The 12,229-nt window shown below is 42.8% G+C and overlaps 1 protein-coding gene and 1 long non-coding RNA gene across 3 annotated transcripts in view; one reads left to right on the top strand and one right to left on the bottom strand.

Annotated features, from left to right (window-relative positions):
• The window catches only part of LOC149870612 (uncharacterized), a 20,598-nt gene extending 18,213 nt beyond the window's left edge, over positions 1 to 2,385 (bottom strand). The window contains exon 1 of the long non-coding RNA XR_016440792.1: positions 126 to 2,385. This is a non-coding gene — a long non-coding RNA (uncharacterized LOC149870612). The remainder of the gene's footprint in view (positions 1 to 125) is intronic.
• The window catches only part of EXOSC9 (exosome component 9), a 17,462-nt gene extending 6,867 nt beyond the window's left edge, over positions 1 to 10,595 (top strand). Inside the window, exons 3-12 of one of the 2 annotated variants that reach the window (XM_090036582.1) lie at positions 2,392 to 2,511; positions 2,631 to 2,733; positions 3,484 to 3,621; positions 6,255 to 6,337; positions 6,621 to 6,753; positions 7,580 to 7,668; positions 8,181 to 8,327; positions 8,970 to 9,154; positions 9,486 to 9,564; positions 10,358 to 10,595. In XM_090036582.1, coding sequence (XP_089892708.1) covers positions 2,392 to 2,511; positions 2,631 to 2,733; positions 3,484 to 3,621; positions 6,255 to 6,337; positions 6,621 to 6,753; positions 7,580 to 7,668; positions 8,181 to 8,327; positions 8,970 to 9,154; positions 9,486 to 9,564; positions 10,358 to 10,439 — 1,159 coding nt within the window. In that variant the 3' untranslated portion in view covers positions 10,440 to 10,595. Of the gene's footprint in view, positions 1 to 2,391; positions 2,512 to 2,630; positions 2,734 to 3,483; positions 3,622 to 6,254; positions 6,338 to 6,620; positions 6,754 to 7,579; positions 7,669 to 8,180; positions 8,341 to 8,969; positions 9,155 to 9,485; positions 9,565 to 10,357 lie in introns of those variants that run through there. The other variant, XR_016440790.1, reaches the window with a different exon arrangement.
• The last annotated feature ends 1,634 nt before the right edge of the window (positions 10,596 to 12,229 follow it).

A 12,229-nucleotide genomic window follows, 5' to 3' on the forward strand; every position in this document is an offset into this window, starting at 1 on the left:
AGCTGCGGGAGGCGGAAGAAGGCGCATGCGCAGCCGGGCGCACGAGGCTAGGGACATTGGGGCCGTGTGCCATCTCCCTCAGTGACTGAAGTCGCGCTTACAGGGTCTTGCGCAGTTGCTCTTACCTGGGAGCACGGCGGGCGCATGCGCGGTGCCTCGGGCGCTCCTGCCTGGTACTGCACATGCGCGCGGGGCTGCGCGGGGGTTCCTGAGGGCAGCTTCAGCCGCAATACCTGTCTGTAGCGGGGCGGGCTCTGCTCAGTGTTGTCCGGTTCGTGCCATCCTTTCAGCCCTTCTACCATGTACCGTCGAGAGTAGTAAAAGTGTACAATGATTTTTGAGGCAGCTCATTGATGCAGGATAGGTGAAACCCAGGTCATTCTCAGGGAGTCTTGACTGACTTTTGGGATTGCTGTCAGCACTTCCTTATGTCTGTCTGCCTTGAAATAAAGAAATGCTGCAACTTTGACCCAGTTCTCACTTAGTGCTGAGTTATGGTGAGCAATGTAAAGTAAATAAGAATTATTTGCATGCTTATTCACATGTTTTTTCGGTGTACAATATTTGTTCAGCAAATATGATAATTTTGAGCTTCCAATATGATAATTTCATATTTAAGACGCTGGCTGTGACCAAACCATCCATTGTCCAGCCTCTTAGCACAGCAGGACTCAAGCCATTGGCACGGCATGGGGGCTGCAGCTGGCAACATCCTGGTGCAGCTGAGGTGGTTAACATGTGCTGGGAGATCCCCTGGAGAAGCCCTGCTACAGATGAAGGCAGAAGGCCCCACCATCCATACTAGCTTGACCCTGTGGGGAAATTCCTTCCTGACCCCAAATACATCAGTCAGTCTGACCTTGAGCAGAGGGTGAGCCCCTCTAGCTAGGAACTGCTGGCTTTAAGTCCCAGCAGGAGTGCTGGCGCACTCCAGTCTCAGACCTCAGCCATGTTTGCAGCCAACTCCTGGTTCTTCTGAGGAGCGCATGGTGGGGAAACAAAGCCCTGTCACATCTGAGTTGTCAGTGACTTGGGGCATTTTTACATGTGCTGTGGGATGCAGTGCCAGGCACTTTAATTAGTGAGCTGCTCCAATTAAAAGCACCTGCATGTCATGTGTATCGGTGTCCCTGTGCTGAAAGAATGGCAGATGGGCGCTTTGAAATTGAGCTTATTGAACATGTTTTATTTCAAAGCACCCCGCCACCATTTTTTAGTGGGGAGACACGTGGTGATGCTGATGCACATGACTCAGAAGGCTGCCGGAGTGTGTCAGTTTCCATGCTGCAGCAGACTCGATTGATCAAGCCTGCTCTGATGTGCTGGATTTCTAGTGCATTGGAGCAGGCTCTGCAAACATGTATAGGAGCCCTTGGAGACAGCACTTAGCAACGTAAGAGGGAGCGAGGGTATGTTACCCAGGTTACAAGTAGCCTTGTGATAGACTGCTGCTAAAAGGAGCAGAAAAAAGGTCAGCCTGGAGACTTGTATTTGACTGCACTTGAAAATGCAAAAGCAAATGTTTATACCAAAGTCTGCCTGGCTATCCATGGCAGCACAGTGTAGAGTCTCACCTGTACCAGCTGGGGAGATGTAAGAGGCAGGAAGAGGGTGGCACACAGGTTGGCAACAGGGCTTTTTGAATTTGCTGAGTTCTCCAAATTTCCTTCCAGCCTGTGACCAAGATTTACAGTGGCTGATTGTAATAATCTAATAAATGATTTCTGATTGGTTTGATTTACATTTCTTTGTTTCAGCTGGCAATGGGTACTGGTACCCTATGTTGGCCACTTAATCCTTACTAAACAGGTTGTAGTGTTATTGGATATAAACATCATGTCTCCCCCAAAAAAGTCCAGTGTGTAATTGTGCAAACCTCAGTGGTAGTGCCAATACCGAGGTAAACCAGTACATGAGAGTTTACAGGATTGAAGGTAGCAGTTACAGACCCTTTATGGGTATATGGGGTTTCACAGTGTATTTAGTCGTAAAGCAGGCAGTGTGTAAATAAGTGTTAATATATAACCATGAATATCGAATATCCTACTTGTGACTTTGTACAGTAATCTCAAATGGAGCTTTCCAGTCCCCTATAGATGGTATCTTAATCTTTCACACGGGAGGGGGTGATGCAAGATACAAAACTTGGTAAATTCTTCTAGGCAACAGTGAGAATAAAAGCTACATTTTAAACTCCACATAGGACTCTACTGCCTAGTTTCTGTTGGTGCCCTAGTAATGGTTACCTTGAATACATTTAGCTATGTCTTGCCAAAAAATTAGCTGCAAAAATTGGGAGGTGCAAAATACAACTCGTATGTTGTGCAGTGTTTAACTTCTTTCTGTCTTCTTTCTGAAGCCTGTGCTTTTGGGGGTGATTTTCTTTTGCAGAGTCCTTGGACAAGTGTCATGTGAACTTGTTGCCCCAAAGCCAAACCGAGCTACAGAAGGTATACTTTTCTTTAATCTTGAGCTCTCTCCAATGGCTTCACCAGCTTTTGAGCCTGGCAGGTACGTGGCTTTTGCTGCAGTGACAGCAGGTAGGATTGATATAAGGATGACCATGGTGTCATTGTTCTCCCTTATTAGTAACTCACAACTTAAACACTTGTAAATTATGTCTTCTACAGGCAGTCTGAATTGCTGGTGAAGCTGAATAGGCTATTAGAAAGATGCCTACGAAACTCAAAGTGCATAGATACTGAATCTCTTTGTGTTGTTGCTGGTGAAAAGGTATGAAATACTCTGAAATCCAGAGCTTTTTAACATTAGGGGTTTAATAGGTTGCATATAGGATTTGGTTTCTGTTGTCTCTTGAAGAGCAGTAGTTCCTGTGTTTGTTTTAAAGCTCTAGCCCAAGTGATTTGTGCAAATGTAGCTCTAAGTATGTAGTCAGTGAGCCCATGTACTAGTAAATGTTTGTAGGAACAGAATACTTAACTTTTTACTTACTAATAGCATGTTGCCCAATATGGAAAACTAACATGCCATTTCTCATTTGATATGTTGAGCCACTTATAGGTTTGATCAGTATTTGTGTCATACTTCACTTGAATGTCTTTTTGAAAAGGGTTTGGAAAATATGTACAAGTGGTCGTTTGGGCTACAGTTATAGCAGCGTCAAATCTATAGCCTGCAGGCCTGGGTTATCTGACTCAGCCTTGATTGGGGGAGCAGGGGGCGATGCCTGGGCAAGACCCGGAGTGCTGGATCTCCGGTAGCACTGTGGATTTTTCCACCTGTGGTAGCCAAGTGTCTGAGTTAGAACCACAGTGCTGGAGCCCCAGCAGTATTACAGGAAGAAGCCTGGGACTGGGACTTGTTCCTGCAGGAGCCATCAAGCACCCAAGATGCCAGGCTTCTACCCACAGGGTCCGTGGGCCCAGTCCAGCCTGTCCCATGCCACTCATCCACCCTGCAGTGCCAGATGAGTGTGACACCCCTGATTTAGTGAGTTGTAGTTATGGATGTTCTTTCTCTCAGGTCTGGCAGATTCGTGTGGACCTGCATTTGTTGAATCATGATGGAAACATTATTGATACTGCAAGTATAGCAGCAATAGTGGCCTTGTGTCACTTCCGTAGGCCAGATGTATCTGTGCAAGGAGAGGAAATTACTGTGGTAAGTTACAATAGGATAGAGGTAATGTGCTAGGATTGTTAAGATTTAAAAAATAGGTCTTCCTTGTCAGAAGCAACTATAGCTGAGATTTTAAATTATTTCAGCTACAGAAGCTCAGAGCTATTTCAAGCATCCAATAATAGCTAAGGATCCTTCGAGCTAAGGAGGATAGCTGGGGAAGCGCTGAGGTCCCAGAGGGGAGGGGAGCCAGGTGTCCAAGGAGAGTGGTCGCTCCTTAAGGAGATGATCCTCCAAGCCCAAAGGAAGGTAATCCCAACAAGGATTAAAGGGAGCCAGGGGCACACAAGCCTCCATGACTCACCAAAAGCATCCGGGAATGTCTCCTTGCTAAAAGGGAGGCGTACACCCAATGGAAAGAAGGGGACATCGTCAGGGATGACTATACTGCAGTCACCCGGGGATGTAGGGGGACAGTCAGGAAGGCCAAGGCAGAGATGGAATTGGGGCTAACTTCCTGGATTAAGGGTAATAAGAAGTCCTTCTTCAAATACATAGGGGGCAAAAAGAAGGTTCCAGGTAATGTGGAGCCCCTGCAGAACGCGTTGGGGAATTTGATCATCGCACCAGACAACAAAGCTAACATGTTTTAACGATTTCTTTGCCTCCGTCTTCCTAAGTAGGGACCAGAAAAGTCACCTCCCTGCTGAGCCCCTCTTGGGCCTCAGGGGAGGTACACCTGGGCCAAGGGTTAGTGAGGAACTAGTCAGGGAACTTCTGGGGGGACTGGACGTATTCAGATCAGCTGGGCCAGATGATCTCCACCCTAGAGTTCTAAAGGAATTGGCCGAGGTCATTGCAGGACCCCTGGCATGGCTTTACGAGCGCTCGTGGTGCTCTGGTGTGGTGCTGGAGGACTGGAAAAGGGCTAATGTGGTTCCCATCTTCAAAAAGGGGAAGAAGGAGGACCCGGGAAACTATAGGCCAGTTAGTCTTACCTCGATCCTAGGCAAGCTGTTTGAGAAAATTATTCTGGCACACATCCACAAGGGGCCTTCAGGGGACTGCATGCTTAGGGGCAACCAACACGGGTTCATCAGTGGCAGGTCCTGTCAGACCAACCTGGTGGCCTTTTACATTCAGATCACCAAATCATTAGATGCAGGGGTAGCAGTGGACATAGACTTCCTGGACTTCCGAAAGGCTTTCAACACTGTCTCTCACCCCGTTCTCATTAAGAAACTGGGGGGCTGTGGTGTAGACACCCACACAGTCAAATGGGTCGCCAACTGGCTGGAGGGCTGCACCCAGAGGGTGGTAGTGGATGGGTCCTACTCAACCTGGAAGGACGTGGGCAGTGGGGTTCCGCAGGGCTCGGTCCTCGGGCCCGCACTGTTCAACATCTTCATCAGTGACTTGGACGAGGGGGTAAAAAGCACCCTGTTCAAATTTGCTGATGACACTAAGATGTAGGGGGATTGTAGCCTGTTACTTCCACACTAGAAGGAAGTAACAGGCTACAATCGGACCTGGACAGGCTACAAGGGTGGGCAGATGAGAATAGGATGGGATTCAACACAGACAAGTGCAACGTGATGCACCTGGGGAGGAATAACCGGCACCATACCTACATACCTTGGGGAACTCCCCTCTTGTCAGCACAGAGGCGGAAAAGGATCTTGGAGTCATAATTGACTCCAAGATGAACATGGGCCGGCAGTGTGGAGAGGCAGTCAGTAAGGCCAACCGCACCTTGTCATGCATCCACAGATGCATCTCGAGCAGGTCCAAAGAGGTGATCCTCCCCCTCTATGCGGCACTGGTCAGGCCGCAGCTGGAGTACTGCATCCAGTTCTGGGCGCTGCACTTCAAGAGGGATGTGGACAACATGGAGAGGGTCCAGAGGGGCACTCGCATGATCAGGGGACAGCAGGGCAGGCCCTATGAGGAGAGGCTACGGGACCTGAACCTGTTCAGCCTCCAAAAGAGAAGGCTGAGGGGGGATCTAGTGGCATGTTATAAACTAGTCAGGGGGGATCAGCAGGCATTGGAGGAGTCCCTGTTCCCCCAAGCACTGCCAGGAGTGACCCGGAATAACGGTCACAAGCTGGCAGAGGGTAGATTTAGGCTTGATATCAGGAGGCGCTACTTCACGGTCAGGGCGGCTAGGATCTGGAACCAACTTCCAAGAGAGGTGGTGCAGGCTCCTACCCTGGGGGTTTTTAAGAGGAGGTTAGATGTACACCTTGCTAGGGTCGTTTGACCCCAGTATTCTTTCCTGCCATGGCAGGGGCTCAGACTAGATGATCTACTCGGGTCCCTTCCAACCCTAGAAACTATAGGAGAGGACACTTGTGTTATCAATAGATTTAGTACAGAGTTTTACTATTTTCAATTTTTAGGAAGATAAATAATTATTGGATAAGGGTGGTAACTTTTTAGCATTAGTTTACTTCTCAGCCAAATTAGTAGGTCAGATGGTGTAAAGGTGATAGCTACTTTGACAGGGCATAATAAAATAATATGCAGAAAAAGAACACAGATTTATTGAATGTTTAAGTAACTCCAAAGTTTTCTTACTTCTTAGTTCTCTAAAATACATAATTCCTTTGAATTAATCTGTTCTTTACCTAATTACATGCTCTTATTCTTCATTACCATTTTTTTCTTTAAAGTATACCCCTGAGGAACGTGATCCTGTCCCCTTGAGTATCCATCACATGCCTATCTGTGTCAGCTTTGCCTTCTTCAAACAAGGGTAAGTTGCAGTTAGGACAGTGACAAATAATATGCTGGAACCTGAAGAACTGGAATAAATAGAGAAATGTTTTTTTAAATAGTTGCTTCAAGAAAATGTTTTTAAAACAACCTTTTATCTGAAAAGAGGTGACATAAAAAGGAGCTCTTGTTTGTACTGCACACTATAACATAACTAGTTGAAAAACATGGGATTTGTTTTGATGTAATTAATCTTCTGCTCTTAAGAGTGACCAGTTTGCCTGAAGTTTTAACTGGTGTATTCTGTTTAATAATGGCTATAGGACCTATTTATTGGTGGACCCCAGTGAACGTGAAGAACGTGTAATGGATGGTCTCCTAGTAATAGCTATGAATAAGCATCGTGAGATTTGTACTATCCAGTCCAGTGGAGGGATAATGCTGTTAAAAGATCAGGTAAATGGCATCTCCTGTGATTAGATTGTCTGTCTGAAGCTTAGTGCATGTATGACATACTTCAGGTTTCCCTTGCTTTATGTGGATTCTGTACGTGCGAATTCACTCTTATCCAATGACCCTTTTTATACCAAAAATGTGTTATATGCGAGGTAAATTCACTCATTTGCGATCAGTGTGGTGGAAGCCTGCAGTCAGCTGCAGTTACAACACCACTTTTTTGCTGCATGCCAGTCACTGCCCCCTGCCCCCTATTTCTAGTTTAAAAAAAAAAAAAAAAAAGTTTGCAATTGTCTCCAAACTTGGTTGCTTGAATGGAGTTTTGCATAGTTGGGAGATCTGTTTATGAATATTTTAATTGTTCTTTTATAAGTCTTCAGAAGAGTAAACTTTACTTCTTGACTATAAGAAATCGCTTACTGATGGCAGACTCCAAAGTGTGACTTATGAGAGATGTTTAAGTAGGACAAATGTAATAAAAGTCCTTCGCATTCTTAAAATGGCAACTTGTTCTACTTCCAGTTTAATAATTGCCATATAGCTCTACCTACTCTATATAAACCCAGTACTAGAGGAAATATGCTTTATGCCTAATCAAGAAAATGGCTGCTTTCCAATGTAAAGGTTGCTGAGGAGCATACTTTTTGAACATCCTGACACAAGTGCTGAGGTGTTGGCTTCTAGCAGGGTGCAAAAGTAGAGTAAATTTTACATATTTGGAAACAAATAGGTTTTTCATTTACTTTAAGCAAAGAAAGTTATTTCTAGCTTGATTTCATGAGGCTAAGCTGTCATTACTAATTAAATTATTAAAAACTACACACAGGTTCTGAGATGTAGTAAAATAACTGGTGTTAAGGTTGTGGAGATCACGGAACTCATTCAGAAGGCCTTGGAGAATGACCGGAAAGTTAGGTGAGGCTTAAATAATACAGTGTATTAGAAGTTATTACTTTGTGGTTCCCCGTTCTCTCTCAAGGAGAAACTATGTAACCAAAATGAGTCATGTCATTAGTACTTTGATTTTCTGTGGCTTGGTCTGCCAAGAAAGCCTTACTGAAACAGCCGTTTCAGCTATAGGTCCTATCATGTATACAAGCCATGTGTAGGGACTCAAGTTGGTAGTACCACCAGAGGTTGTGGAAGAGGAGAATCTCAGCTATTTAAGAGTAAATAGCCATATGTGTAAAGTCACTGCTGTTTTGAATGTGACACCACTAAGGAGGACTTGACATCCACCTTCCCAATTCAGGGCTGAGTGCCTGAGCCCCTAAACTGGGAACATAGTAGTTAAATTTAATCACCTAAAACGTGACCATTTTATGCAATGGTTTTGTACCTTGCTGTTTTAGATCACAGCTCTGTACATAGTGAAGTTTTTATAACAATTTTAAATGTGAAACTTACTGAAATTGTTATGGTTGTAGGAAGGAAGGTGGAAAGTTTGGCTTTGCAGAATCTATACCAAATCAAAAGATTACTGCATTCAAAATGGAACGAGCTCCTGTGGATGCTAATGATGTGGAAGAGCAAGCTGAAGAAATCATCACGAAGGCTGATCCTCCTTTGGATGTGTATCTTTTTATGGTATCATTTGTAATAGTGAGCAGTTCTGGCCTTTTCACTTGCAGCTTCTTGAAACGCACACAACATTCTGACTTCTTTGTTTCTTAGAAGATTGTATTATGGCAACTGCAGAAGCTTTTAGGTAAAGGAATTTGTCTTGTAATCTGCTTATCGAGGATATGAGAATTTGTCTCCGGAACTGTTTCTGCTTCCCTTTTTCATTACTGTCCCTAGTACTTTCTTATTCTTCAACTAAGGAGACTTTGCAGCACTTTATAGTTGTTGACTTCTCTTCCAAGCTTCAGCAAGAGGGTGTCACTCAAGGGTAACCTGAAATCCTTAGAGGAGCACGTTGGTTTTGCAGTACAAAGGGTAAAAGCAGCAGCTCCATTCCCAGCTATTTCTGATGGATGGATAGATATTAGCTGCAAAGGGAATCATTTGTTTACCCCGAAGTGCATAAATTTACTTCTAGCATGCTGATCTGCCACTTTGCTCCATCATATTCGCACTGTCTTTTGGTGTTCAGCACACATTCTTTATATATTTGTATGTTGGTCTTCTGGTAAGCTTAAGGACTGTCTGGCCTGCTTTTATAAATGAGTCTTATAGAAAGTCTTAATTCCTGGAGTTGGTCTTAACTAGTTCAGTTTTGCCGAACCAATATTGTGGACCCCTGGAACAGCCCAAATTGGAGAAGGGGTAGAGAACTCCTGGGGGGAGCTTGAAGAATCTGAGAGAGGGGAAGAGGAAGATGGTGACAATGATCCTGACACTTTGGAGGATCCAAAAATGGAAATGGAAGATGTAAGCATTGTGAGCAAGACTAAGAAAGGTTAGTATCTGCTTAAGTTGTGACATGAATGAAAACCTCACTCCTGTTTTAACTATAGTATATTTGAGGCTGTTCACTTCAGCAGTAAGAAAGAAATCATCCCAGGGAAACAAATGTATTCAAATTACCTTGTGGTCTCAGTGCTTTGTACTGGTCCCCCTGTTGAAATAGTACGCAGTTCTTATAGCTGAAAGTATTTACTGTTTACCAGAGTCACTGTAGCTCTAGAGTAAGCATCTCCCAGCTTTAAATAATTCTCTAGGAATGTACTAACTGCTTATCCACAGAAATACTATGTATAAAGCAACAAGTGTTTTTTCTTTCTTTAAAGATGACACTATTGTGCTATCTGACAGCGAAGAGGAAGAAGTTGTCATTCTAAAACCAGAAAAAGTACTAAAGAAAACCAGGTAACTATAGCATATAATTAAAGCATGAGATTGGGAATATTTAATGACTGCTTGCGGTGTATGGTTTAGACAAGGCATAGATTCAAGTAGTCTAGTTTGCCTTCTGCATTTATCAAGAAAATGACCCTTTCCTAACATACTTGCTGAGAACTGCCACATCTCCCTATTGAAGTATTTTTGCATGGCTGAAATAGATAGGCAGGAGCTTTTGATGCAAGGAAATCTTCCCTTTTTTGTCTCTACCTGGTCTGTGCCTTTTTTTATAGTCATGAAGTCAGTGCATCCTTGTTGATCACCAACTGCTAAAGGAACTGCTCCAGCAGGTGCAATTTAGAACAGATATTTGGATATTTCCGTTATCTAGGAGGGAACAAAAAGGTTGATTAGAAACAGCTGCTTCTACAGCTCAGTCAACTATATTTTTAGTTGATTACTGTATATTGCATTGCACAGAATCTGCCCAAGTAGTAAATGGTTGTTTAGTCACCAGTCCACTAGATATTATTGATAAAGTGTTAAAGGCAGTAAAACCTAGTTTTATTCCTATTTAGAAAAGTCTGCTATGATTTACTTATTAATCAGTATGGACTGATTTTGCTGAGAACCAGATAGTCTGGATGGTAATTGCCTGTAACCCTTTCGTATCTTATTCTATGTAAAGCACCATATGCATGGTGGTTTTGGCTAATGTTACATCAGAGCTGAAATCTGATTTGATTGGTATGACATAAGTGTTGGTTTACCTCCATCATATGAAATAGTCTAATTTTGGATTTGAATGTTTTGTTCACAGAACACCTACCAACTCCAAACAGGAAAATTCAAGTAAAAAAGCCAGCACTAAAAAGAGAAGAAAGAAGAGAGTTTCTCATTAAAATCACGTTCCATTTTAAGCCTTGTATAAATCCTTAATTTGTATACTAAGATACTGAGCATATTTTTGTAGGTCAATTTCTCCCCCACTTCCAAATTATCTTTGTTTTTTTTGTATATAATGTTGTACATTGCCTTCAAATAAAAGGAAAACTCGGTATTTAAGTGAAATACTATGGTAGTACAAAATAGGCTGTCATAGTTTTACAGCTTGAACACTACTGTGATAGCAGTTGTTCAGTAAAAGATGTAAATACCACCATATACCAAAAAATGGACTGACCCTTAACTCCAGGTTATCACAGATCTGCACTTGCACTCTCCACTTGCAAGTTGGTTTGATAGGGCTGTTGGATGTAGCTGTGTTGGTCTAAGGACAGAGGTAGACAAGGTTCTTTGGGTAAACATAGTATCTTTTATTAGATGGACTACATAATAAGAAAAGTTCTTCTTTGCCAGCTTCTAGGCATTGGAGAGTTTGCTGTTGGAATCCAGCTTGGCCATTTAGTGATCTCATTAAAAACATGAGTGATTATAGATGAGGCCTTATGCCACTTAAAACAGATGAGGCCTTTCTGGAGAAGTCTCTGCTGCTTCCCTAGCAGGAATGATGCCAACATGTGGGGCGGGGGGGGAAAACAAAAACCCACTCCGTTTGAAACTTGTAAGCAACTATATGAGACTTCCCCATAGTTTTTGTTAATGTTTATTTTATTTTTTTTTTAAATTTCAGTAAACATATTACATGAGACATGTAAAGTTCCTTCAAGTACAAAAAAGTTTCTAAACACTGGACCACTTGAAAGAAATAATATGAACAAACTTTCATGGACAAGTTGACCTCAGATGCTTCATCTGAGAACTCAGAATGTGATGAAATACAAACATGAAAATATACACAACAGCAGAGTAGAAATAATTTACACAAGGTCTTACTCTTCTCCATTTCAGCTGTTCTGTGACACTAGTACTTTGTAAGGGAAATAGTTCCTTAACTAATCTTGCCACTAACTTTCAAATATAACATAGAAAAGTGCTTCTTGCCAGAGCTCTTAGTTCATTTAAAGGATGTATATTCTGGTTTTAAGGAAATTCCAGATGTTGCCCTTTTATGTGTTTGCAGTGCATCACATTGCCCTTTCCTCTTGCATAAAGTTCATTTTGTAATAGCCACCTTCATGCTCTCTCCTTTAGAGATCCCATTGCTTTTGCAGCCCTGAGACTACATTATGTATGCATATGCACACACCTTTTTGGATAAAAGCCTGGAAGTTACTGGCTCTAGAAACAGCAGTTCTATACAGCACAAATTATGTTATGTCTATTGTAGGTGTTGGTAAAGCTCTGCCTTAAGTCTGAGGGAGGCAACAGCAGATACTGAGAACTGCTGAGAATAACTTAAATTGTGAAGGTAAGAAAAATCATAGAGCAGTACCCACTGCAGTAAGAGATGGGCTTATCCGTGTGGTGTTAGAAGTAGGGCAACATTGTGAACTACAAAAGACTACTGGGGGAAAAAAGCCTATTCCAGCAGCCTTCAATGTACGAGGCAATCCACTGATGTTGACAGTTATCAGTGGAAGAAGGGTTTGTGCCCTGTAGCATTGGGATGCCAAGAACAGCTCTTGTTCTGCTACTGTCAAAACACCAGAACAAGCAGCAGATATTTTCAGTTTTGTAGGATCAACTGTACAGCCATTCAAATTTAAAAGCTTCATGCACTGATTAATGCAATAATATCAAAGGATACTCCCTCTAAGAATTGACTGCACCATGTTTGATTTCTTTACCA

Source organism: Crocodylus siamensis, chromosome 2 (genome assembly GCF_052110815.1).
Source record: "Crocodylus siamensis isolate JL-2025a chromosome 2, ASM5211081v1, whole genome shotgun sequence".
NCBI classification, from domain to species: Eukaryota; Metazoa; Chordata; order Crocodylia; family Crocodylidae; genus Crocodylus; species Crocodylus siamensis.